The sequence below is a fragment of the Anopheles maculipalpis genome, chromosome 3RL, assembly GCF_943734695.1.
Source record: "Anopheles maculipalpis chromosome 3RL, idAnoMacuDA_375_x, whole genome shotgun sequence".
Lineage (NCBI taxonomy): Eukaryota > Metazoa > Arthropoda > Insecta > Diptera > Culicidae > Anopheles > Anopheles maculipalpis.
In genome coordinates this window covers 63,359,157-63,387,018 of record NC_064872.1, presented here as the reverse complement: position 1 = coordinate 63,387,018, position 27,862 = coordinate 63,359,157, and the positions used below count along the sequence as shown (strand labels likewise).

Sequence of the window (27,862 nt, the reverse complement as noted above, 5' to 3'; positions counted from 1 at the left end):
CCCGTCGAAGGATTCCTGGTGGTCCGTTCAGTGGTACGCTTCCCCGCTAATGCATCCGATGAACCCGGGACGAAAGACGTTAGCATAAGTGTTGACAAGTGTTTGGGACCAGCTCGGACGAGTAGCAAATGGCGGCTTTGTGGACGACCGCAACCGGGAATCGTATGTCCGTGGGTAGGATTTCTTGGAAGGTTTCTTGAGTGGCCTCTCTTTCTCTCTCTCGCTCTTACTTTTTTACACCTCGAAAAGGTGATCTCATTTCGCCCACCCATGTTAGGGTGCGGTTTTGTATCGCCATCCACGCCATCAAACATGACGCTGATTTGAGCTGGGACGTTCCAATCACAGCCGCTTCGATCAGTGCTAATGATATTCCCTCTTTCGGTAAGCAATATGGCTGCTAATAAAATTGCACGATAATATGCTTACGAAAAAGTCAGTGGGTTGTCGCCTAAATTGGTTGCCTGAACCATCAAAAATCTCTCAATATTCAAGGTTCGACTGCTTCAACCAGCTTAAACTCCCAAACGATTTTACTTTGAGGGCGTCGTTTTGCTTGACTAGCTTCGCTACACAGCACGCCGCAGTCAGTTTTTCTTCTTGGGCGAACTTTTAATCATTCTTCGACAAATATTTGACTCACTTCCTGGTATTCTTCAATATCCCGTTTCCCGCAACTACATCGTTAAGGGACGCGGAATGCCAATCCAGTCAAGATTAAAAATGAACGGTCGAACGATCACAGCGATCTTGAAGCTTTTGTTCCAATCCGGACTGTCACACCCCGTTCATCAAACATATTTCTTCCTTCATCGTATCCTCCGATGAAGAGATTTTCAATTTCGCAACGCGGGTGAAAGATTTTTAATTGCCAATTCTTGTACTATTTCGTACTGACTTTCACATTCTTGCAATGGCGCGCTAGTGCAGCTCTATTGTCATACCCGTACACTCCACTCACTTGAAAGCATTAGATTTTAATTTGTTTCGTAGCACATTTCTTCCTTCTGCCGACGACGTTCCCAAGTTGATCGAGACATTTTCTTAATTCTTTCTTGCACTGGACACTTGTGTGTGTGTGTGTGTGTTTGTATGTTCCAGCGCTTTTAAACTTATAATCCAAAAGGATTTGAACGCACGTTGAAAAGAAGCAGAACACGGTCTACACAACCTTGTCCCGGCAATGGACGTGTTCTGCTGGAAAGACACATTCTTCCTTGTTTTTCAATGTCCATTTTTGTTTGGAACTTTTTTTTCTTAACGTGGCCGTTAGTGTCCCATTCTGGTACCAATAATTTCACTGCTCGCTCTATGTCGTTTCGTGCTGTTGAGCATGTTGAAATCAGCAGCAATAAAAAGACGAAAGGCGACGCTTAAGCCATAACGAGCGTAAGACAATTCCCGCAGGATTGAATCGACCAGTGACTGCATACCAATGAAGAGGAAAGCTTGACATAGGCAAAAGCAAACCCCTCCCTTTGCCCATGCCCAGTTTCATCCGCCCCCATCCAAACGCGTCCCACGTAAAGCCGAGAGCCAAGCCAGTTGCGAAAATTTTAATGTCAGCTCGGCCCCTTTCAGCGAAAGCTATTTAAATTTATTGGAGCGTTAATGTTTCGCTTTTCATGCTTGTTTGCTGCGACACGCTTACAGCAAGCATTTCATTGGTTCCGAAATGTTATTTCTGTGTTTTTTTAGTGGGAAGAAATATTTTGAAAAAAGAAGGAGTTTTTTTTTTATTTGTAAGTCTACTTTTGCTTTTCCACTCATTTTCCTGCCTGCGAAAGAATGGTTTTTCTAGTAGAAATAAATGTTTAGCTTAACCAGCAGCTTAGAAGACGAGATTTTTACCTGTCTAAGACGTTTAAACTTGTAAAAACTTTACACACCTTTCTAAAGGTCGGATTAGCTCCAGTCGTTTCGAGCCTTCCAAGAAGGAACGCCGAGACTCGAGGCTAAGTACAACAAAAAAAAATCTCAAAAAGGATTTTAGAAGTGGAATTAAATGTTTATAGTTACTTCCAACCAGTTTTAAATTCTATCATCAATATACTGCCAATTCTCTACATCAAAAGAAAAACCTCAACCATTTGACGTTCAACTCGCAATTGAAACATAATCATCATTATCATTCCCACAAATTACTTCACCAAAACGAAAAGAAGTTGTTAATTTTATTTCCCAACTTTTCGGAGCATTCCAATCAGCGTACCATTTGGCCATTCAACCAATCAACAGAAAACGGAATTCTCCAATCTCCAAACACTCCTCATTCAGCACGTACCACGCAAGGAAATCGCTTTTCACTAGCCTTCCAAAGCTTTCGGCCCGAAATGAGGATCAAACGGCAAACCAATCAGCCGAAAATGATGAACTAATCAGCATAAATTAAGCAGAACCTTCCTGCTACACCGTGCTACAGGGAAAAAGTTTCAGCTTCCAGCCGCATGCCCACACGCCCAAAAAATCAACGTCAATACTTACACACAAACAAATAGCAATAATTTCTACGATTGAATGATTTTAGGCGGTACATCTTACACCGTCCGTTCGTTCCCATTCGAAAAGCAATTATCGGCCTGCTTTATTCCGTCCCTCCTGATCGCGAAACGTTTGGTGAATTAACTTGAAGTTGGATGAGGCTCACGAAAAACTTCGAACCCGTGAACGATTAATATCGCCGACTAATTACGCTAATCCAGCCCTCGTCTCATCGGTTCAATCGACCGAAAGCATTGAACGATGTTGCTTTATGTCGCTCCCTTCACGGCTCACACACACAGACTTTTCAACGAAACAATACTATTACTGTGTTATGCGTTTTTTATTTGTCTACGGATCTATTATATCTTTAAAATGCTTTGATTAAAATCTCTGCCCAGAAATCCTTAACCTTTTCTAACTGCTACTTCCATTGAAATTCGTTGGGTTGGTTTGGCTTTTGATGATGCTCCCTTGCAGTTTGACATTCAATTTTAACCTTCCTCTTCTTAACTTCCCATTCCAACAGCAAAGTGGTGACGACGATGGATTCAATGAGCCACCGATGATTTCACCACCACCCCCCGAGTATGGCTACCGGATGAAGGGTGATAAGGGTGAACGGGGCGCAAAGGGGGAAAGCATAAGGGGGCCACCGGGACCACCGGGACCCCAGGGACCGCCGGGCCCACCGGGTCCACCGGGAGCGGCAGGACCGAAGGGAGGCGGATACTTCGATGGCGATGGGTCTGGCGATGAGTTGGTAAGTGTTTCGTGCTCTTCTACACGGTGTGATTGATTTCTTAACGGGTGATGGGTTTTATTTCTGCTTGCTTCTTTTAATGCTTTCCATTACGATGCTAACATAAATTGGGAACGATAACAGAAACGATTGTCTCAGGTAAGGCACGACATTTAAAACAAAAAAATATAAAAGCTTTTAAGTGATTCTTTCGAACAGTTTTAAAAGTAAGCTGCTGTTTAATTCGTTAAAACTTGTAGTTCTAGCAATTGACCAAGCTTTACACATTTTTTTAAAAGTAGCATTATTGAATGCAAAAGAAAATTAAACATAAATTAGGAATAGAGTATAGCAAAGACTCAGCCACTTACAGCATTATCAATGAGTCGTGTAAAAGATGCTTGTAATCGAAAATAAGAACAGTTAAAAAGCACATCAATCATTCGTTTAGTAAGATTAGGAACCCCTTTAGAACTATATTTGATTCAGAATTGTAAGTTTTTAACATTTAATGCAAAATAATTTGCATTCCATCCCTAAAGAGATTGAATTAAGAGAGCAAACGGGCGAATTGCATAGCTGCAGGCGTTTTTAATTTTAAGTCAGATTATTGGTTCAGAAAAAATAATAATTAACAGGAGGATGAAACAAACAACAATACGGCACTGGACCGTCATAATTAATTATAAATAAGGAGGATGAAACAAACAATCGTTTAAAAGGTAACACTCAGCGTAATACGATTAGCAAGTTATAAGACGAGATCATCCAACGTATGAATTATAAGAAAAAAAAAATAATAAGTTGAAAAAGAATGAAATTTTTGATTAGGATTTTGATATTTTTATTAATAACCCAACGAATGCTAGTACTGTAAATACTTCACTGTTTGTATCAGAATTGTAAAATATTAAACCTACGAATATGATGAATATCCATCGTAACATTAATATTAAACAGTAGTCAAATTGAAGCTGATCCTTCCTTATCAATTCACAGACCATTAAACATTCCGGGAAATTAATTAAATAAACACCATTCTCCAATTTGCTCTATCCACGTACAGCTCTACGACACACTGCCAAACAGGAAACACGGGGGACAATGCTTTTGCAATGCGTCCCTTATCATCGAGGAGCTGAAAATGGACAGCAAACTGCGCGAATATCTTCGCGGCCCTCAGGGCATGCCCGGCAAGGAGGGAAAGACTGGCTCTCCCGGTCTTACGGTAAGCTGGCCCTGTCTATCCACATCCATCAGCTAGTGTTTTAATGATCCGTTCTCTTCTTCTTCTTGCAATGCCATCTCCAGGGCGTCACTGGTCCCCAGGGTGAACGTGGTACTTCCGGCCCGAAGGGCGATAAGGGAGACCGCGGTGACCAGGGCGCCGCCGGACCGGAGGGCCTCCAGGGAAGCAAGGGGGAACCGGGGCTGGATGGGGCACCCGGTGTACCGGGCCCAGCCGGACCTCCGGGTCCTCCGGGGCTTCCAGAGAACTACGATGTAAGTAATCCACTCTCCATAGCTACTAGCCCGATGCTTGTTTGCGTAGTGTGTGGTGTCCGTGCCACACCGCTCTAATAAGCCGCTAATCACCCACCCAATTAACCACCAACTTAACTTACAGCGTGATCTTACTAACGTACGAGGTGTTTCTATCTTTCTTTCTCTATCCGTTCTCTGTATCTCTGTAACTTTTGTATACCATAACCATTTTTTTAAACTTAACTATTTTTCTAGACTAATTGGAATCCGTCCCGGATGTTCAAGGTATAACGAGAAAATGAGGGGCGATATGGGGATAGCACTCTGGGAAATGGGGCGGGTTGTGCTATTGCGTGTAATTCTTTTCTATTATCCTTTTCCCGCCCTTGTTTACCGCTTTTTTTTTTGGTTTTAGTTGTGAGACCCGGTTTACATCTTCGCCATAATTAAATTTAGACACTACTTTGCCGGTGACACAGGCAAAACTTTTCGGACACAACGAGAAGCACCAACAATAATCAGTTGTCTCCGTGCGGGTAGCTTCAGTGGATGCGACTAATTTTAACTAAGAAAGACCGGAAAACCCCGGATAGTAACGGTGTAGACCAAGTTTCCGCTTTGCCGTAGACCACCACTACGACCGGTAAAACCGATAAACTTTTCCTATCCGGTGCAAATTTGTGACCGAACTTTCGTCTCGTTGGTGCGGTAAACTCTACGCGCTAGTGTGAACGCATCAGGATGCTTCTTATTGCTCGATAAAATTTAATTTGTGGTTAAAAGACCATAATGTGGACAATTGGACCTGCACATTGCTTATAGGAAATAGTTTACAGCAAAGTGCTGCTTGCTTGTTGAGAGATAATTCAATTAAAATGCTGTAATATGATGGAACGAGAGAAGCGGAACTCGGATGTCCATCAAACCCGCTCGAAGCGAAACAATCGAGAAAAGTCAATCGAACTAGTGCATCATGGACAGGAAAATAAAAGCAAACCAAGCGGTACAGGATCTGAAAACTGACGTAACTAATTTTATTCAATTTGTGCTTTTTTTATTTATTCAACCCTTCCCACCAATCGTGTTCCCTCGGGCTAGGGGTTTCGGCTCCTACGAGAGATTTTGTTTTGAAACCAAATAGAAGTCAAACTGAAGCGTTTTGACAGATGAAGAAAAGTTGGACTCGTTGTGCTATTGTGTAATCCAAGCTGCACAAGACAAATGGTAGTTGTGAGGCAACTTTCTTCGCACACTGGTTAACACGGCTGGTCGGCACCGCTGTTGGTAGAGCAATCAAGAAAACCTGAAGGTGTACGGGCATGCTCCTACACCCGGACGGTTCGCCACGTGTGTCCTCTCAATAAAGTATTATTTATGATACGAGCAATAGCGGCTAAGAAAACCTGTACCGGGTATAGAAGTAGACGAAGCGGGTGATAAAGACACAGCAGCAAAAACCGTCCTAGCGACGACGTACAATTGAAAACAGGAATATGGTTGTTTGGCTACCGGAGGACACAATCAACGAAAGACACTGTAGGGCCATGTTGCTTGCTTCTTTCACCTCACGTACAAGTTTATACACATTGTAGTGGAAAATCTTTCTACGATGTTGAAGAAGCGGCAAAACACACAGCAAATCTTGTACATGTTCATCCCGTCAGCCAAGCCATACAAGCCGTGATGAAAAACTCTTCTCGAACCAAGGTGTAAAAATACAATCGACCATAAGCTATCGTTTTTTCTATGCGCTGAAAGGGAAGCAGTTTCTGTTTGAAGTTTTCGAACAAAACACGTGTGATGCACTGCTTGCAAGTCTACAACTAGAGGATTTAGGTTCGAATTAGTGTAAACATCAAGTCAAATAAGTTTATCGTGATAATGTTTAACATTTTAAAACTACTTGAAAGATTATAGTTCAACAGAAAAGAATTTCGCTTTTCGAAAAGCAGTACTTACATCTGGTCTGGAGTGTGAAACGTATGCTTCACATAATAAATTGACTATATTCTACTCCCCGAATGAATTTTATTTCATTATTACACGCTGACAACACGTACAAATTGTATAAATTTAGGCGCTTTGGCTTATAAGGCAGATTGTTGGCTTTGTATCAAATTACTTAATACGGAAGTAATTATTATCTGGATAAAAGGTTAAACGTGTTTCTACGATGAACGCAGCTTCAGGTTAATTTAAATAAATATATGTTTTCTTATAAAATTAAAGAAATACAATATACAACATACTTAATTCAAAAGAAATGTGTTCAGCTGAGCAGGTATTGTTTGTGGTCCGTCCAAACTATTCAATCTCAGACTCAAACTTCTTCTTTACAAAAAAAATATACCACAAAAAGGTCAAAAACGTATCAGTTTCCAAACTACGACAGATGCGATTTTATTAACATTTACGCGTAATTTTTGCAAAGTTTTGTTTGCGTTTTTTTTTTTTGTGTAACTTTAGTTGGGGAAATTTGACCCCACATTCTTGAACGCAACCATCTTTTCATTTACCAATCGGTGTAGTGGGTACAATGGTGTGAATTAAAGTTTCTTTTTTTCTACCAACTTTTTGTCACTTGCTGGCTGGTTTTGTTTCCATTTTTTTTGTTCCATTACAAAAACCACCAAAGTAAAAAAAGGATACAAAAAATTGGAAGGAAATTTCCATTTTGTTACTTCGCGACGCAAATGCTTTCCTGTGAGCAGCACCGGGAAGGAGAAAATCGTTTCCAGATCAGCAGAAAAATAAGGAAAAAAAGGAAACAGAAATTTTTTGAGTGTTTTTATCTCTGTTTTTCTTCTTCTCAAAGTTTTGTTTTTTTTTTCTGTTCGATGAAAGTTTGCACTGATTCTAACCGGTACGGAACATGTTTTGTCTCTTTCTCTCGTTTTTCTCTCTTTATCAATCTTTGACTTCCCACCGACACCCATCCAATAATCCTTACCACCATGTCCCTGCACAGGAATCCATGCTCGGTGCACCGATTCAAGGAATGCGTGGCGGTTCACCGGGGCTAAAGGGTGAACCGGGCGAAAAGGGCGAAATCGGATTCCCGGGCGAAAAGGGTGAACACGGTACCAAAGGTGACCGAGGTGATCCGGGTCTGACAGGTGCCAAAGGTGAAAGGGTACGGTTTAAAGACGAGAAGTCCAAAAAAAACGAAGTAGAATTAGCGGCGCTCAGTGCCAAGAAATGAACCCCAAAATACAGATAAAATTTTTTTTTTTGTTCTAGTGCACTTTTCTTTTGTTTGGTAGACGAATTGCTGTTGTGCTTGTGTTTTTGTTTGAACCAATCAAATTATATTTGCGTGATTTAAGCTTATTTTTATTGGCTTGTTAGTTAGCGATCGAATTTCGTTGCTGAATATTGATGCCGTTTTCGTCCTGATTTGTATCCGATTGCTCTTATATACTTCGTTTTCTATTGTCTTTCTAACCTCAAAATTAACCTTTTCTTTTGCTTTCTGGACATTGATTGGGCGGTTCAAAAGTGAAAAATTACCACACAAAATATCCCATTCCCTCCATTCCAACCTCCTACACACACACACACACACACACACACACACACACACACATCTCTAAGGAATAAAAACCTTTTTGCTGTTCCCAGAGCAACCACCCTGGCTAAAGCATACTTTGGCTGTTTCCGCAACATCTTCATTAGTGAAGCCCCAGTTTTTTTCTGCGCTTCAAACTTCAAACACACGCACGTCGTGAAACAAAAACCGAGGCTTTGCCTTTTTTTTTTTGCGTGTGGCAATCCGTTTCGCTTCGCGGTTAAATGTCACCAGGAAACATTTCATCCCCACGAGACGCAGACGCTAATGCAAAACAACATTTAACAGCAGAACAATACCGGTTAAACAAAAAACTACTAGTTGACCTTCCTGAAGTTCCCTCCAGGGGGAACGGCGCAACACGAACTGGGGAAAAAATACTCAAAAGAAAGCAAAAACAAGGCGCAGAACACAGAACACAACAGCCCAAAAAAAAACACATCAAAGTTTTGTTTGGTAAATGTTGTTTTGCTTTATTTTAACGACGTTGTTTGGGGTGTTGCGGACGCCTCCACGGGATTGTAAAGCATGGCCGTGGTATTGTAGGCGATGTGATTTAGCTCCTGCTGAAGGCAAAAGTTTCAACATTCGCGCACGAAAACACAAATAAAAATACGCCCACCCGAAACACACCTAAATCCCTAAGGTTTGCAGTGTCTTCTTTTCTGACAATTTTTTCTTGGTTTAAGTTGGTAGCATAATTCTTTAAACAAGCTTTATTATAGCACAGCTGTATTTGAACTTGTTACATGTATTTTAATTCAATTATTTGTTACGTGTAGAGATAGTGTTTGTATAGTTCTGCCGTCTGTCCTTTTTTACGTTGTATTATAATATAAACACAAGTAAAAACTGTATCTAGACGTCAGGCGCACTCTTTTAAATGTTCATAATTTTGTCTAGAGGTGGCAAAAACATTCTACTCAAAGGGTTTTATGATTTAATTTTGACTGGCTTCACAAATTTTCTTGTAAGGGTGGTTTATTTTTAAAAGTAAGCCACAGATGTTTTATAAGGAACATTTAATGTGAACAATTTAATTTACGATACGATGTGTCAAAAACATTGTGTAGCATAAAAACAGAACGTATAAGCCTGTAATAAAGGATTAGCTTAAAAAAGCAGTTTCACAAATTGCATAACTTTAGGCGCTACATTACCAATCGGAAGTCGATCCAACAGACTATCAAAATTTTGCTAAACAGAATTCTCAAGAAAAGCTTTCTTCAAACGAAATGAATTAACACTAACAAAGTGCTAACTATTATTTGACACACCGCATGAATTACTCACACCCACCGAGCATAATCTCACTACGATGTTTCTAGCCAATTACACGCCAATTCGACGCTAATTAATCACACACCATTATCATCCCGTCACCCCCCCCAGGGCCACCAAGGAGCGCACGGACAGCCGGGACCGAAAGGACCGCCCGGCACACCGGGCATTCCCGGGCTGCCCGGCCAAACCGGTGCATCCGGACCGAAGGGTGATAAGGGCAATACAGGCGAAGCGGGCCCACCCGGTCCACCCGGTCCGGCCGGCATGGTAATCCATACCGAGGGTGGCCGAAACGGGACGCAGGATCAGTGCCAGTGTCAACCAGGACCACCCGGACCGCCGGGATTGCGTGGCCCACCCGGATACGATGGTGCGCCCGGACTTACGGGTGAAACCGGACTTCCGGGACATCCGGGCCTGCCAGGTGACAAAGGCGAACGGGGGCTTCCCGGTCCCAAAGGTGAGAAAGGGCCGGAGTTTATCATCAACGAAAATGCAGCATTTAACTCCTCGAGGGTAAGTAACTCATCATTTTGGCAAAAGACACTTCCACCTCGCACACACAAAGCCAGCCGCATCGACCAAGCGAACGTTTCGGAAGAAGTCGCGCCGGTAAATCACATCACACGTCCCGCGGTCCCAAACCCGTTTACGGGTTGTGCTTCCTGTGGAGTTTCCGGTGCAAACTTTATTGGACAATTTATGTGACATCGTTCACATTCCCCCTTTTTTGACTTGGTAACTGGGAGTGATGGTGCGGTAGCAGATGGTGTATGGTGAAAGGTGCACCAAATCTGGAAGCATTTCAACTGCCCTACAGCAGCTTGATCGTACGTACACGACCAAAAAAAAAAAAGGAAATCTCCTGAAACCATACAAACGAGTTGCAAACGTATGGATGGGAACCGTAGATTCGTTGAGCGGCCAAAACCAACCCAGAAAAAAAAATGTTCTGAAAATAGAAGAATGCACTCTTGCCTATCCCAGCGTGCAGCTGGGTAATGCGAACCCAGAACGAACCGACGGTAAGATATGCAGCTACTTTTCAAACAAAAGAGCGATGCTCTTTCGTCCATGCTGCACAAAAGCTCGAAATGATGTTGCACTTCTGCTGCTCGGACGCTTGCTCTCTACATCAAGCGTGTTCGTATCAGCGTTTTTTTTTTATTTTTTGTTGTTCGTGTCCTGCTTCTTCGTCTCATATGCATTTTTTACTGACATGATGGAGCGGGTTGACAAGCAAAGGAGACGAGGATTACACGGGCACGGGAAGGGTTTGGAAGCCGTTTGCTGTTGCAGTTTGTACTTTATTAGCTTCCTAGCATTGTTCTCTTCCGGGAGTGCGGATCCCTTTCAAACGAGTCGCTGCATACATTCAGGCGCAGCTGGGGATGGCACAAATATTCCCTCCCGAGCGCAAGCGGACGGACGTGGAACCATGAGGGAAGGCGCCGGTAGTACCGCGAGCACACAATATGCAACATTCTTTCTCGTGCACATTTCATCCGGTTTTATAGCATTTCATAACATTTTCTTCCGAGTCCGGTTCATTGAGAGCCGGAAGGATCACACACCCGCGCGCGCGCGCACGAACCTGCATTTAACAAGTTGAAAAAATATTAGCTGAATGAAGAATTACACCTCGCCTCGTAGCAGTTCATGTTTGTGACGAGGGTGACGTGCAGTGTGTAGAATGTGCATAATTGAATTCAAGCATAGAAATAGCTTCCACCCGGAGAGTTCGCCATCATCAGGGGAAAACTAATTATTAGACGATTAAAATTCTTTCACGATCCGTACTTTTTGTTGTCCCTTTTGATTCATTTTTTTATGATACGTTCACATTTACATATCATCATTATTTCATACGGTTTCTCTTTTCTTCTCATACATGCACACACGCACAGGCTAACAAAGGCGAAAAGGGTGAACGTGGCCAGCGAGGACGTCGGGGGAAGACGGGCGCACCAGGACCAATAGGTCCACCGGGCAAGCCTGGCGGTATGGGAGAAACGTGGCCAGTAAGTTGAAACTATTCCTGGTTTTCATTAGTTTTATGAAAAAGGATTTTAATGATGCTGAATGCATGTACTAAATATATAAATGCTTGTTACACATTCAGGGCCGGCCAGGACCGAAAGGAGATCAAGGACCGAAAGGAGAAAAAGGAGACAGCATGACATTGCGTGGCGTAAGTATTATGATTGTAAATTACGATAAATTTGCGCAACACATTTCAAGACGACTTAAGTGTTCTAATAATTGATTAAATTTGCAAATAGAAACAATTGTTTTAATAAATTGCCATTCTAGAAACTATTACCCCAACAGATAAACTAACTTGTACCAATATGATATTGATGTCTAGTAAAGCATTTATGCAATTAATTTCGATTCAGAACTCAGGGAGAATATATTTGAAATGTGCTTGCATTATTGATAATAGCCTAAAATAAATTATGTCCAACATAACTATGATCAATCTCAGATCGAGCCCCTAGAAGACACAAAAACGAAATGCCTTACTATGTCAAAAATTTTCAGAAAGGGTAATGTGTGGTAGGGGCAAGTGGAAGGCTATTATTCCGTTACCTACTTTCATTGGTTGAAGTGTGATAAATAACAGGTTGGCTGATAAGTCCCCGGTCTGACACATAGAATGCGCCGCTAGTATTAAATGCATATTATTTTTATATAGCACCAACCTTCAAATGATTCGTGTCAAAATTTGACGTCTGTATGTCAATTAGTTTGTGAGACACAGCGTCTTTTGTCAAGCAACTTTTGGTTGCTTGACAAAAGTGAATGTTGAATAATAAAAACGAATTTTGACAAAAAAGTGTGTTTTTCTTTGTTAGACCGGGGACTTATCAGTCAACCTGTTAATAGCAATTTTTAAAAATGTTCAAGCTGATGGATATTGCATAACTTTAGGCATTACATGTTGATAACTCATCCGTTTGATTTACAAAAAAATTAATAACTTGAATACTTTATTGAATAACTCACTTAATGGTCAATATAGCTTGGTGTGATCCGTTGACCGAATCTATAGCGACGCCGAATTATCGAGCTTCGTGTGACACACGGTCAGAGAGAGCCGGATAAATGGTAGGCCGAAACCATTCGAGTTTGTAGAGCCACTTAAGAAAAATATGAATGATTGTTTGCCACAATGTGGTTTTTTGGTTTAAGCTCTTTAAATTTGTTTTCTTTTATCAGATTAATATAATCCTTCTCGCACTATACCAGAACTTGCAAGCCATTAAATATGACGCTGCTTGTAGTATTAATTTTGCAAAGTAATCCTTTCTTCCGAACCTCTTTTCTTTTGCTCTTATCTACAAAATAAATCTTCATTACCACTTCCTTACGGCTCTACCTAATGAATGAGAAATTCCGTAAAGATTAAGCGTGAAGCACCTGATGCCTTGAAGAAATCAAGCACACTTTACGTATAATCCAAAGCTCACATTAGCAAGCTGCTAGGCAAGGTAACATTTGCTTTATGAAACTACTTTACACACTAGCTGTGAGTCCCATTAGAAAAGATTTTCATCGACAACCTATCGAGAGCTTTTAATTTTCCAATATTTTCTGAAGAGCACCTTTCATAGACTTTGGTATAATTCTATCAATTATGAAACAAATTCATGAAGTCCTACATGTGTCAGAAACTTGAAGCTAATTTTAACAATGCCTACTAACACAATGCAATTCTCTGAGCTACACTAACCTTTTCCGGTAGTGTAATCGGGCTACAACTGTAGCCTACATCTAAATTGAAAAGTTCACCACCACATCGAGGTAGTACTTAATTAATCATGACTTTCTAACAAAACCCACTGTCCCTGGTAGTGGCAAAATTTTAAAGCGAAAGTTTATCGTTTGGCTCCACCTTTCGGCAACGACCACCACGACACTGACCGTCGTGACGGGCAAAGTAACAGAGATCTCCATTATTCTCCGCCACCATCCAACACTGACAGCTCGTAATGGATGGATTCTGTCTGATTTTTTTTACCTCACTTCATTATCCTTGCGGCGAGTCCGGCACCCAAATGTGAACCGAGCCAGCTCCTTCCATTTTGTGTCTACAATCTCGGATGTTATGGAGCCATTGCAATTGGTAGAGTTATTTTTAAAACTATGTACCATCGGAAACGATGTAATCTTACATGATACTTATAAGAGCGAACAAAAAAAAAACCGTCCAATCGATCCGCCTCCGAGCTCTTTTTCTTGCAGCGCAAATCGGTTTCTTGTTTTCCAATTTTTATTGCGCAAAACTTTCGCTCAACACCATCGCCCAAGAACGTCCCACAAATCAACCGACCGTTTCTGGGTGGTACGCGAAAAATCACGCCCGTCTTCCATCCTGAAACTCCAACAACGCTGCATAAACTGACCCACGCGGATCCAGGCGGACATGCGCTGCAAATCAGTGAAAAAAACTTCCACTTCAATGTTTCCACACCTTGGCTAGCGAGCGAGAATGGCAAGAGCAAGAACTCTAGGGCGATAATTTTTCTTCCCATCGGAACGGAATCTTTCCCAGACGTTATACGGTGTACACTGCACTAGGTAGGTGTTATGCGACCCGTTCCGTGCAAGGACGAACAGTTTCGAAAGCAAAGCGACTACATTTCTGAAATCGCTACCGTTTCTAGGTCATAAATTTTGCCCTGCTAAAATGCCAGTCCGGCGCGTCACACCCGTGCCAAAGTCACACCACTGTGTGCCGGACGAACGTGCCGCACCAGGCACTAGGACGATGCATTATCCTGGCCCGCGATGGGGCGATTATTTGAATCGCTTCTTTGGCCGCGTTTCGTTTCCCCACTTTTTTCGGGTGGCCAAAGTTGCCAAGGTTTCACTTATTTGCCTGCACACGTTTGCCCGCTGTATTTTCTCAGCTTCGCTCTGCCCTGTTTTTGGTCGTTTGGAAGTTTTCTCCTAAATGTTTCATTTTTTCCCTCCTCGTTTTGGCCAAAAGTTCACCCCGGTAGAAACGGAGCAACGGAGTGGGACACTGGAATGAAAACACTACAAATTTAGCAACATTTTACGCTCCCTCAATCCCGGTCGCTTGGTTGAGGTTACGGTTTGTGGTCTTCGGGATTTTTTTTTTTTTTTTTTGGTGAGTTGGGCAAATTTTATTTTGACAAGATGAAAAGAGCTTTGTCTTCAGGCCGGGGCACATAACTCATGTTCTATTTAGCATTAAATTATACGGGCACTGAGAGACTCTGCGGGCAACAGGGCGGTGTGGAAGATGATCTGTCTCGTCGTCCGTAAATTTCACTTTCAAACTAGTGTCTGGTCGGTCTAACCCGTACCGTAGCTAGATGATTAGTGATAAGAATAGCAAAAAAAGCAATGTTTTGTGCTTCATTAAGTTGGTTTCAATTCAGTAGTAGGGCCATAAAACGGAGGATACATAATAAAGCAATGAGACACTTAACTCGAACATGGGATTATAAATTTTAGAATAATTTTAGAAGAACCCGTGATACAATTGCTCGATAATTTTACTCACACAATTTAGATAAGAAAATAAAGTTAAAACATTAAACGCCTTACGGCAGTTGCACCATTATTACGGGAAATCCGCTTGAAGGACCAAATGTTGAGATCTATCTACTTTTCTCAATTTGTGGTGTTTGGAAGAATTGTATCGCTGTAGGGTTCTTTTATGAGTGATTCAATCATTTATATTTCCTAATCCTTTTTCCTAGTTGCTAATGTAACAGTCCATTTTGGCGTATTCACCCGATCTTTCCTAGAAAAATCCAGTCCTCCACTCTGCAGCTTCTGTGGTGTTGACATCACCGTCCGCCACATCCTCACCGATTGCCATGGATACACGACACACCGAACCACGTGCCAACTAGAAACTGATTTAATGACAATCCTATCACCCGACAAACTCCAGCAGAACCGCCTCATTACATTTTTGCTCATCCGTTATTTATACAAAGAAATTTAAGCAATAGTTTAAACTTATCCGATACCATATGCCATAATCGCAATAGTTTTCCATAATATTTAATCCACATTTATGATAGTTTTGTATTAGATTAAACCATCTTTTTTATACAGCAGAGAGGCGAATGTACTCTTTAAGATTCAAAGCCTCTATAATAAACGAAAAAAAAAAAATCACCCGATCTTCCACCTAATCAGGTGTAGCCTAACCGTAAAACGCATCGATTTTCGCATCAAAACATTGAAGTGGCCTGCCGAAAACATAAACTTTTTTTGTTTTATTCATAAAGAACAACCAGGCCGTATTGCTCAAAATTAACTTTTAAGTAAGATACTGCTTTCATCTTTGCTGGGAGACATTTCCTTCTTCGAGCCGTGAAAGAGCACCATTTTCCAGGTATGTTCCGTTGCGTATATTCCGTCATCCAAAGCCAAAGTCGTGTTCATAGCGAGGATCTTATCGTGTAAGGTCACCTTATCCCTCGGTGTATGTAGGTTTTCCTATGCTCGTAGTCTTGATGGAAGCGGGGGTCTTGATCGTTTTCCATTTCGAAGGTTCCTTGATTGTGTCCTTCTTCTCCCTTTCGCTGGTTTGTCCGTCCATAGCATCGGTCGGTGCATCTGCTTTCATGTGATACCCAATCCTACCCTCAGCAGGTCCCGAATCGGAATGTTTGGCAACTTTCCAATGCCCTGGACTGCGTCTAACAAGGTGGGTCGAGCAGCCTCGTATTCCACGCAAGACCATAGAAGAAGATCTATGTTGTGGTATCCAAGGCCGGACCCACATACTTTGGAGTCGGCCTGTCCTATAAAATGATTAGACCTAAGCCTAGACATCTTTCTAATGAACACACGATCACCCGAGATGTCGTGGAACCAATTGAAGCCTTGAGCACTTGAGTGATCGAATAAAGAAGCCTCATCACAAAGAGCTCATCGGTGTCCCACAAACTCTGCCTCCGAGCCATGCAGAGACACTGTGGGGCACGCATGAACTCGTGAGGTAGGTTAAGCCTGTCGAAAACGGACCCTTCCGAAGCACCCTTTTTGGCCAATTGGTCTGCCTTTTCATTGCCGAAAATACCACAATGGGCCAAACAAGAGATATCCGGAATGATCTCTCAAACAATGAGCTTAAACCTTTAATATTTCTTTTACGAGAAAATGTAAACTTAACATCGATGGAAAGAACGCATGTTTTGTGCGAAATTTTTGACCCTCTTTTTAAAAAATCAGAATTTAAGGGAATTTTTAAACTTTCAATAAATTTGCAAATGCAAGGAAAGCTGTTTTTTATTATTGTTAAGATGACTTCTTATAATAAATCTTTTTGTTCGAAACAATTAACTTAATCTTAAGGTTCCGGACTGGAGTTCAAATCCCATCTAGAGTCGTATCCCGTAGTGAAGACTGACTATTAAAACTGCGTTATATTGAATAGTCTATTAAGCTTTCCGATGGCCTGCGCGACCTAAAAATGGTCACTAAGCCAAGAAGAAGAAGAAGAAGACTTAACCGAATAACTGAAAAATCGTGAAATAATTGCTGATAAATTCTATTAAAAATGGTGTCACTTTCAAAATGAATAAATTGACTTTCTAAAAAGGCATCTAAAGCCTATCAATAAACATAATAAACACAATCAAATTAAAATATAAAACTTCAGATTTACGAGCGAGAGTAGAATCTTATTTCAATCTAATTTTTAAACGAAAGTGTTATCGATAAGCTTTAAAGCCGATATTGAAATACCTAACTTAGTAAGAAAACATTGGTATTTGACTCATTCAGACGCACAAGTGCATCCAAAGTACTAACTTATGCAGCTAGTGCTGTAGCCAATGCTTGTCGTCTATTTTGAGTTGCCAATTCCATGATCGACGTTCAAAGCTTGGCTGCTCAAGAAACTTCAATCCAAGTTGACAGTAAAGCATAACGGGGAAAACTGTTTAGCAAACACCTTGGCTGCTGTCATCCACCATTGCACAATTGCTGTGCATCTTACGATGCACCTAACCGTGCACATGCAAAAACTTCCATGAAGAAGTTAATGTACAGCTATAAATAATGCATCACGTAAAATGGGGGAATGCTCATTTACGGGGAGGGGGGGGGGCTTTTTTTAGGTGAAAAACTCGGCAAACTTCCACAGGGTGCCTCACAGCGCTTACGGACAGTTGTCGCCCCGTACACCCTACTATGAAGACATATTCACGGTTGGACTTGAACTTGCCCGGTCGGCCGGATGACGCAAAAACTCTCTCGAGCATACAGCACTCGTTTGTACCAGTGACAGTACGTTCTTATGCGGAATTAACGAAGCAAATCTCTGTCCCAACCACTGTCGTCGTAGTCACACAACTTGTCAGCCCGATTTCCCGAGGGTCACACGCTCAAGGAGCCACTCGCTTACGTCCGGACGACGACTTACAATCTTCCGTCTAACGGGCCACGAGGTCACCGTTAGGTTAGGGCAACAGCACACTGCACCGTGCAACTGTGAATACGTGGAAGGTACTTCATTTGGAGTTGACGCAGAACCTCCCCGTACACACAGCGCGACCTAGACATTTCACCAGTGCTGTCACGGACGGCATTCGGGGAAAAAGGGGTACCTCGCTGGTACAAAGGGAACACCCCGGGAACACCCAACACAAGTGGAATGAATAAACAATGTCAAACTTTCCACGCGAATAAGAGTCTGTGTGTGTGTGTGTGTATGTGTGTGTGTGTGTGTGTGTGTGTGTGTGTGTGTGTGTGTGTGTGTGTGTGTGTGTGTGTGTGTGTGTGTGTGTGTGTGTGTGTGTGTGTGTGTGTGTGTGTGTGTGTGTGTGTGTGTGTGTGTGTGTGTGTGTGTGTGTGTGTGTGTGTTCTTGTGTGAAATGTGTTCCTTCTGAGCCGAGATTTGGAAGGGCCGACAGATGTGGGAGGCGCTGAGCTAAGACTAATGTGTGACGCCATGTGTTTGTGTGGCTGTTTTAAAGGATTAAAAAGTTTATAAAACCCGCTTCCCCGCTTCTTCCATTGCAGCCTAAAGGCGATAAAGGCGAACGTGGCATGAATGGGCGCGATGGACTGCCAGGACCACCGGGACTGCCGGCCGCATCCGGTGATGGAGGTGTACAGTACATCCCGATGCCGGGACCACCGGGACCACCGGGACAACCGGGCCCACCCGGCCCACCCGGCCTATCCATCGTCGGTGAGAAGGGTGAACCGGGCATGGATTCGCGCAGTCCCTTCTACAGTGAATCGCAGCATGGATTCTACGGGCGGACGGGTAAGTTGTAACTGGCCTCGCTCATCATGGATAGAGACTCGTTCTAGTGATTTTGTTGTGTTTTTCTTTTCCTAACTCATTGCGCCAACCGTCCTTTTCACGCCAAACTTCAACACCAAACGGGAAAACTAATCGCATATCAACCATTGGACACACCATAATTAACCATCATGTCACGCGCACGCACACATACACACACATTTGTACACGCTCGCACGTTCTGTGACTTACTTAAATCTTGTTCCGACTACTTATTCCTGCTCGCCCACAAGGAGGTCGGTCCAGTTTGGACGAGCTGAAGGCGCTACGAGAGCTCAAACATCATAAGGACTACGAAGACAGCACGCTCGGTAACAAACAACAAAATCAACAGAAAATTGATTTACTTCATTTTTATTTCACATTGGTTTAGCTCATTCATCTCTCCCATCCAGTGGATTGTGGGTTAGCTTAAGATTCCCTTTTTTACTTTCTTCCTAAGCACACACCATTACAAACAAACCTTCCCATATCTCGTGTGGTCTTTGATGTAATGAATGATGTGCTCTAATGTTTGCTTTCCATCATCATCATCGCCATCTCATCGTATCCTATTTCCACCTACTTCAATATTGTCACGCGTTTGTTTGCGTGACAAATGTACAAAAAATACACACACACAAACAACAGCCAAAAAAACCCCTCGTCATAATGAGAAACAATTGATACGCGTTCACGTTTTCCGGTTGGTTGGATCACAATTCAATTTTCTTCGGTCGAAAAATGTGATCCCTTATCGACAACACAGTGCCTAAAGAGCTGTGAAGCGCAACGTAAATGAAACTAATTGTAAATGAGCAGCTATAAGATACATCGGGTGGGACCGATTGTTTAACATTTGCTTTGTTTCTATTGGATTTTTTTGTATTGAGATCAAACAATGTAGATATGATTTTCTGTTTGTTGGATGTAGCCAAAAAAGTCTTTTGAAACCAATCGATTCACCATTTGGTTTGATTTACAATTTTTAAGCATATCGAATTTACATCATTAGTAATATATTAACTCAGTACAACATTTATGCTAGCCAACATAGACAAATATAGAAGAAAGACAAATCATTTATCAAAACAAAGGATTTATGAGAAGCACTAGAGTTAAGATTGTGCCCTTGATTCGTCAGGCGTTGCTCATGGCTGTGTTTATAATCCTCTGTTATTCCTGATGAATATCAATGACTGGCCTAATGGGGCGTTTCTCCGATGGTATTCTCATGCATCCTGGTGATCTGGAAATATTTTTTCGTGTAACCTCAACCTCAGATTGCTGTCTTTTTCTTTATCATGGAGTAAATCTGAAAACAGTGACCGACTTGGTCTGAGGCGGGGACCATCCGTTGGTTACTGCTGGGTTTTTATTGACTAAACCCTCCATGAGCCAAATAGACGGTATAGACGTTTTAACTCCCGAAGGAAATGACAACTTGGTTAGGGTAGTCTGGCGTCTTACGTTTCCCTAAAACTCTTCCGTACTCAACGGTGATCTACTGCATGTGGCGATAACACACTCCTCCATAGAAGTACTGTAGCTACAGCTACAGTATAAAGTCGGAGTTAGCGCTAGTGAAACTGTCTGCTACGGCTGACATTTGATGGAGCACCTGGACCGGTCCCTATATGTAATCCGCTCCTCTCGATTTTTGCTCGCCTTCGTTACAGGTGAGACAAGATCGCTCCTATCATCTCAGCAATGAGTGTTGTTTTTCAAAATTTCAACAATATCTTCTCTGTTTGTTGTGGTTAAAATGGACTGATACTGTTGCTGGGTGCGATCGAACCTCGAAAATGCTTGGTCAGCTTGGTCGCCATCTGAGGTGACGGCGATAGCTAGGCTGTTCCATCTCACCTGGATTGCTGTCACCTTTTGGGCCTTGAGTTGCTGCAGACCTGTCTTTCACATGAATATGAATATCCTTCTTTGTTGATGATCTTCTGTTCCATTTCCATTCCTTCCTCATTTACTTCTTTCCTCGATATCTCTCCCATCACATCTCTATTAGACTGACGTGTTACGGCGAGAGTGATCCTTTCCCTAGAGCGCAAATAGCAGTGAAAAACTCTATTAGACATTAGTCAGACATTAGTCAGTCAGGAGTCAAGGAGTCAGAAGTGTCTGCTTGTTGCTTTCTCTTCCTTATCTTTCTCTTAACGTTAGTTTTCAGTTACACCGTTAAGCCTTCGAGGCAGACGCGGCGAGTAAATGAATTATTTAATAATAATTACAAACTAGAATAAATTAACATAAATTTTGCTATAGAGGATTCATTTCGCTTCTAATAGAACCTACTATGAATTCATTTTTCTGATAGTTAGTCAACATAAGCCTGATGATATGATAGAAAAGGAGAGTTCATTATATTTATGTAGTTTCCGTCCTAACTTCCACGTTATTTAGAATTTCTCAACCCATCACCCCTTTAATTTTTTAAATAATTAGTAAAAAGGATGCGTTCCTCAATTCCAATCATTTTGATAATTTTTTAAAGAACTTTACTACAAAAAACAGAATCTTAGTTGAGCTACTAATGCACAAACTTTGATGATTGATTTTTCACCTAAAAATCATCCCCTTACAAAACGTGACCTAAAACTATTATTTTGAGCTGGCTGCCATACATGACTTCGCGTACTTAATTCTCAATAACAATAAGCCAAACAATTCTATAGTCGATTTTCTAATTTTCGCGAATAAATTAGTCCATCTTTAACACCTACAACGCAGTACGCTTCTGTCAAAATAAATTTGAACGTCTCACAAAGTCTACCATCACTAACGCAATTTAAAAGATTCAATGCTAAAATAGTTCTTTTGAAAGCAATCCTCGTAGCTTCGCAAATGAAGACTTATAAATGGTATTAGTGGTTCCATTTGCGCTAGAAACAGTTTCGCTTTCCGCTCCCTACTAACGCTGCAATAAAGTCGTTTAGTTTTGCTACTGTGTCTGTCGACATTCCATTATGCGCGAAGGTATGGATATTATCCTAATGGTGTTTTCCGTCCGTAGTCAAAACAAAATCTTCCATTTACTGTGCACAATCATAATCTATTCCATTTTCTCTTACCATTCAGCTCATATTTTACTATGTCACCGCACCGCTCTGCCCCAATGCCCGATCCAAATCACATCACGCAACGTTACGAATGCTGGTTTTATGTTGCCTATTTGCTCTTAACCCTTCACACTTTGCACACCTCATCTCCATCGCAACCAGAAAGCTCTACCTCTTAATCCACCAATTCCATTTACCGTGCGACAACCAAACGTTCATTTATTCGCTATTGCGTTTTTTCCCCCTTGTTTTCGCCCCGACTCGGCGAGACATGAGTGCCGCGCAGCACTTGCTGAAAGAATTATTCTTTCCACTTACCGTAATCAATCTCTAATGCTCCGCGTGTTCTTTCTTTCCCCCTTTTTTGCTCTATTTCGTGTTGTCAACATCACTCGCACAGGGCCGCCCGGACCGCCAGGACCACCGGGACCGGCCGGACGACCACTGCACGATAGTGACGAGATTCCGAACAGTTACGGGGCCAACGTTCGCATCGTGCCCGGAGCCGTTACGTTTCAGAATGCAGAAACGATGTCAAAGGTAAGGTTACTACTACTGTCACCGGGCAGCTGGCATTGAGGGTTTGTAAAACATCTCGGTGGATTTCGTTCGTTGGCATAAATCCGTCTACAGCTAGATGGCATCGGGTCGAATCAATTATTTATGCCCATCAGACGATGGTGAGCCCTTCGGGGCGCTCTGCCTTGCGTTCCCGTTCCCGGTTTTGTCAATAAGCATCACGAGATGGCAAATCGCTCGCAAGGAGTGAAATGTTGCAACGAAACGAATCATTTTTGCATACATTTCGTGAAAGCGAAAGAAAAAGGAGTACAAAATCATTTTCGGAAAAAATAAAAAGTATCACATGCAGCTCTGTTCAAATCTCTGTCGTACGCAAATAGAGTTGATGAGCTGCCATCACATCATCATCATCATCATCGTCATCATCATCATCATCAACATTGTCATTCGGCTTGATTCTACACAGTATACTGTGTGTGAAGCATTACATAAAGCTGGAAGGCAATCGGCGGCACAAAACGACGTGACCGACGTTCACGCGCGCCCGGACAGCGACACACGCGCGTTCCCCGTTTTATCGCTTTACGCTGAAGGATGCTAATCTCGAGCTGCTTGAGAAGTGTACTCGCTGTCTGTTTGTGCACTTGTCCAACAAACTTCAAACCCTCGGTTCGCTGCAGTCTTCCGTTTGGCAAACATGACAAGGGACTTGCCAAGTGCTGCCACGCGTGGTAATGGTTTCACATCCAGCGGAAAACACCGGTTTGAAGGGACGAACTCGTCACACTCACCGTGTATGCTTTGTACTTTGTGCTTTGTGGGTCAAACCGGAGAAGAGTGAGATAAGCTCGATTAGCTGATTTTGCTATCGCACTGTCATAAGATGAAAGGGCCAAGGTAGTGATTTTGCAAGGGAAATGTGATAAATTTAACATACATTTGTGTGTAAAAAATGTGCTTAAATGCTCTAAATTATAATCAAACTGTTGAAGGAAGGAAAACAATAATCACAAGAATTTTTTTTAAGTTTAGAACTGTCAGAGAAATTCAATAAAAACAGCATAAACGTATCGCGTGAATTCAAACAAATGTCACACAAATTGCCTACTTTCAGGCTGATTCATTAGAAGGACAACTATTTTCGACTTACAAATCAAATTTATAATTCGTAGCAATTCAACTCCAGCATGATCAACTCCACATGTGTTGACAAATTACAAATTTCGCAGGGCATACTCAGTACATTTTAATAGCTTACAATATGTTAAGCTTTTTTTAGCAAAATTATTGCACATATTTTGCCACCTAAACCTACCGTACAATGCTTTTCAGCGCACTTTAGGCAAGAGAGAAACAAATTAACCTTATGGAATGAAACAAGCAAATGAAAATGAAAATTTATTCACTTTCATAAACCATCGCACAGTACCTGTGCTAGCCACGGCACCAAAAGGTCAGTCCAGAGCTCTGAAAGTCTAGACCAAATTTGTTACCCTATACCACGCACCTGCATTACACGGTGCACCAAGAAACCTTGTCCTACATCATTCGTCTGGATCGTTCGTTTTTCTTTTTCATCTCCATCTTTCTTCCTTCAAAAAGCTTCACTCCATGCACGAAGTGATATAAAAATGTTGGAATTTTTTTATCATCCTTCTACCGAACACTTTACTGCGATAACCACCCAAACCAACAACAAAAAAACAAGAAAGGTTAGAACAGCCACGACCAGAACGCATTGTTCGGTTGCCGTACACACGTAACCTACACGGTTCGGTTGTGCCGAATTTCGTGGGAAAATGAGCAGCTGGCCGGCGTTTTGCGCTCGCCACATACTCCGGTTGCGTTGGAGCGTACAGGCAGAAAGGACCCCGAAATAAATAAGACCTTATCATGAATAATAAACGCTAAGACACAACGCCCATGGTCTGAAGGGTGCCATTCGTGCACTGTGCATCCGTGTACCGATGGGCCGTAGTCGTGATGGTGGTGATGGACCCCAATCCCGTTACCATTTGCTTGCTTCATTTCGGTTCTCGGTTTCACACGACATGGTCGGGTGCACGACGCATACGGGAACCAAGAGAGTAAAGGCAGAGGCATGATGATACACGAAATCTCTCCTGCATCATACTTAATTCTAGGTTATCCACGTTATTGCCAACTAGCAGAAAAAAAAATCCCAACGAAAAAAGAAGAAAACCAAAGTTTTGCAGGAGATCTAGCATCCGATTTTTTTTTCCGACGAGAGAACTTTCTTTTACCAGCAGACAGTGCCCAACACTCCCCCAGCCGTACTCATTTGCCTTCCAATTTATTTCCCACAGATGTCTTCCACGACCCCCGTCGGTACGCTTGCTTACATAATTGACGAGGAAGCACTTCTGGTGCGAGTGAACAAGGGCTGGCAGTACATTGCAGTAAGTATACGAGCTTCCCTTTTTGTTATGTTGCCCTTGCGATCTTTCCGTCCATGCAACACCGTTCCGTCTTTCCCTCGTTCCTACTGGCAACATGTATAGTATGTTCTCTTCCATCACTCCACACTCACACACACACACGGGCAAGTGTGTCAAGCCGGGCACCTTCCAACAACCGTCCCGAAATCAATTGTCCTGTCGCGTCTGTCGCCGTATCCGCTCAGCCGGTAATGTCATGTCTTACGAGCCTCATCCTAATGACCATTTCTTCGTCAGTTTTATGTACTTTCTCCAGAGTTTTTCCTATTTTTTTATCTCCCTTAACTTCTGAACGGTCAAACACGATCTTCTCCACGTGAGGCTTAGATGTGGTTCAAATTACACTGATTATTCGCCATTCCTTACCATTGTGTCACAGTCGTTATTGCTCTGTAGTATGGAAGAGTTTTGGAATACTTTCTAGTGCCAGTTTGGAATCACTCAGGGGATGGTATACTCAAAACGATCATCATTAGCTTAGCAAATGATGTAGTACGTAAAATCTTGCACTCTACACCAAGGGTTGAAAGAATATTGGCTCTGGTTTCCTCTGTATTTGTTATGAATATATAGAATTTATTTTTATTATTTACATATGATTATTATGGTCCAGTGCCGTATTGTAATTTATTTTTATTACATTAATCATTAAATATGTAAAAATGAGTAAAATATTTGGCATACTTAAATACTCACAATGTTAACTAAAGTATTTAGCTCCCTCATAAATAATCCTTGAATTTACCATGAATCGGTAACGCCTAGAAGTATGCAATATCTTACCAAATGAGTAGCTTCGTTCACTTATATTTTAAATAATACTAAACATTAAGGTAATTTAATGTTTTGCATTTATTTGAGATATTTTTATGTCTGAACTTTTATTACATTGTCGGAGTTAAACTGCAGACAATCATTACAAAGCCTTTAGAGCGGGGAATGTGGTCTCAGAGACTCAAAACCTTTATAAATAAACTAAAAAAATACAGACTCAGGCGCAATTTATTATTGCATGTCAATGAGCGTTTCCAATTACAAAAAATGTTTATAAATCTGTTTTACAAATTCTATTTTTATCTTACATTGTTAAACAACCGGAACATTCTTTAATAGTAATTTACCAAACCAAGCAAGCTAATCCACTGTTGAACCGTACTTAAATACATTGGATTATGTTGCTACCTTATAACAATGTCATGACGAACAAAAACTCGCTATTTTGTTGCCCTTTTGGTAGGTTATGGGATGCATTTTTTTGTTTTGTATATAGCCTGACACCTGTCAACAAAGAACAGTGGCTAGCCTCAAATTTTACCACATCAAATACACGCCTTCATAATGAGCTGCACATGCCAACAACCTAACCAAACACACGAGATCATGTTGAGAGTGTAATTGATAAACCATTTGTGCCTGGTTTTTTGCACTCTCTTTTCAATGCTTGCCACAACCACAACCTTTCCATTCAGTTTGCACACACCAAGCGACGATTGTGCAACATTGTAACCCCGTGGCAATATGACAATAAGTCTAAACAGTTAATTTAAGTTCAATTTTGCATCCGGATACCCGATATGGGTTAAAAGCCGTAGAACGTAGGGTTTTGAAATCATCCCCACATTTCTGAAACACTAACAGTGACTCAATCATGACCGTCGACGGTACGGTGTGTTTATAAGCGCAATGCGAAGCATAATTAAATTTGCTTTGTGGGCGAGCGGCTTTTTTTTGTTTCGTTTATTTATATTATTTTTGTTTTGCTTTACCCTTTGAAATGCTTCCAATAACAAGTTTGTCCCAGCTGGCGTTGGAAATATTGGAAAACAACCCGAAACGGAAGCTGTCTGCTTGATAGCTTCCGAGCCCTCAAAACCGCCCAATGAATAATTTCCTCTACCGAAACGTGGACTGTATGAAATGAATGAAAATCAGACAAAGCATAAAAACAGCAACATACCCACCCGTGGGAACGGCCAACCGTTGTCCGGATGGCACTTCCGCAATACGGGGATTATGATCGTTTTGACATGAATAAAATGCGTAATTCAATTACAAAGCCTTTCCATCCAGATTGGCACCAGCGGTGGACGGAAAGGTTGGTAAATCAAATAACAATGCCACTATCTACACTTCACAAAACAATGTTCAAATGCGCGCTGAGTCAGGACTCTGCATCAAAACAATTTTTTAATTACTCAAACAAGCAAGTTCCGCGTAGCTCAAGCGAAGTAGCTTTATTCGGTGCACAGGACCGATTTGGTCCGTGTGGATACGGTTAAATTAAATTTAACTCGAACAAATAGCTATATTTTTATTTTATTCGACTTTGAACATGTTACACAATTTTATAAAAGATAAATTGATGCGTTTAGATTGTAAATTAAATACAGGTTCCGATCAGATTCTGGTTCCAATTTTATTTTGAATTTGTTATTCACACATATTCGATATTCACATATTCACACATCGATGATACATTGGTGAAACAAATGATTAAAAGATCAGAATATAGGTAGATGAAAATAGTATGTTGGACTAACACTTTAATTGAAATAGGGGTTTTTATATATTTGCATTACTTTATTAGATATGATTCTTCTGCATTCATCCAAGCTTTTTTTTTGTTTTGCAGCAGATAACGAGTTTGTAGGTTACATAAACTGTACAGCTGAATAATCTGGAAAATAAAAACAGGGCAGATACTTGACCAATGAAAGCCACAATACATACACGCTCAGAACTACCCACTAAGCTCAGCACTAATCCTTTTCTGCGCGCCCGAAGGATAATAATTAATAGTCTTGCCGTGTTCCAGCACATTAAACAAGCGTAGAAGCAATTCACACGACAGAAGATTAACTGTGCTCGCAGATGAAAGATCATGCTGCGCTGCCACCCTCTGGTAGTATGAAACAGCTACCCGAGACCGCAATTTTCACCCAAAAGATGCTTTACAAGTGA

General features: G+C 41.6%; 3 protein-coding genes across 13 annotated transcripts in view; 2 read left to right on the top strand and 1 right to left on the bottom strand.

Annotated features, from left to right (window-relative positions):
- LOC126563129 (coatomer subunit zeta-1) overlaps window positions 1-27,862 on the bottom strand; it is a 558,371-nt gene that overhangs the window by 444,065 nt on the left and 86,444 nt on the right. Inside the window, exon 5 of one of the 4 annotated variants that reach the window (XM_050219753.1) lies at window positions 17,870-17,880. The exons of the other annotated variants lie outside the window; for them this stretch is intronic. The gene's annotated coding sequence lies outside the window, so the exon portion shown is untranslated. Of the gene's footprint in view, window positions 1-17,869; window positions 17,881-27,862 lie in introns of those variants that run through there. 4 annotated transcript variants of the gene reach the window in all.
- The window catches only part of LOC126561377 (trafficking protein particle complex subunit 11), a 411,048-nt gene that overhangs the window by 348,919 nt on the left and 34,267 nt on the right, over window positions 1-27,862 (top strand). The gene's annotated exons all lie outside the window — the stretch shown is intronic.
- LOC126561459 (collagen alpha-1(XVIII) chain) overlaps window positions 1-27,862 on the top strand; it is a 191,481-nt gene that overhangs the window by 138,648 nt on the left and 24,971 nt on the right. For 4 of the 8 annotated variants that reach the window (XM_050217618.1, XM_050217616.1, XM_050217614.1 and 1 more), the window contains 12 exons: window positions 3,011-3,244; window positions 4,290-4,451; window positions 4,535-4,726; window positions 4,964-4,993; window positions 7,677-7,841; window positions 9,669-10,076; window positions 11,468-11,581; window positions 11,683-11,751; window positions 18,582-18,831; window positions 19,104-19,181; window positions 22,321-22,460; window positions 24,770-24,862. In XM_050217618.1, the coding sequence (XP_050073575.1) occupies window positions 3,011-3,244; window positions 4,290-4,451; window positions 4,535-4,726; window positions 4,964-4,993; window positions 7,677-7,841; window positions 9,669-10,076; window positions 11,468-11,581; window positions 11,683-11,751; window positions 18,582-18,831; window positions 19,104-19,181; window positions 22,321-22,460; window positions 24,770-24,862 (1,935 nt within the window). The remainder of the gene's footprint in view (window positions 1-3,010; window positions 3,245-4,289; window positions 4,452-4,534; window positions 4,727-4,963; window positions 4,994-7,676; window positions 7,842-9,668; window positions 10,077-11,467; window positions 11,582-11,682; window positions 11,752-18,581; window positions 18,832-19,103; window positions 19,182-22,320; window positions 22,461-24,769; window positions 24,863-27,862) is intronic. The other 4 variants (XM_050217615.1, XM_050217617.1, XM_050217619.1 and 1 more) reach the window with 4 other exon arrangements.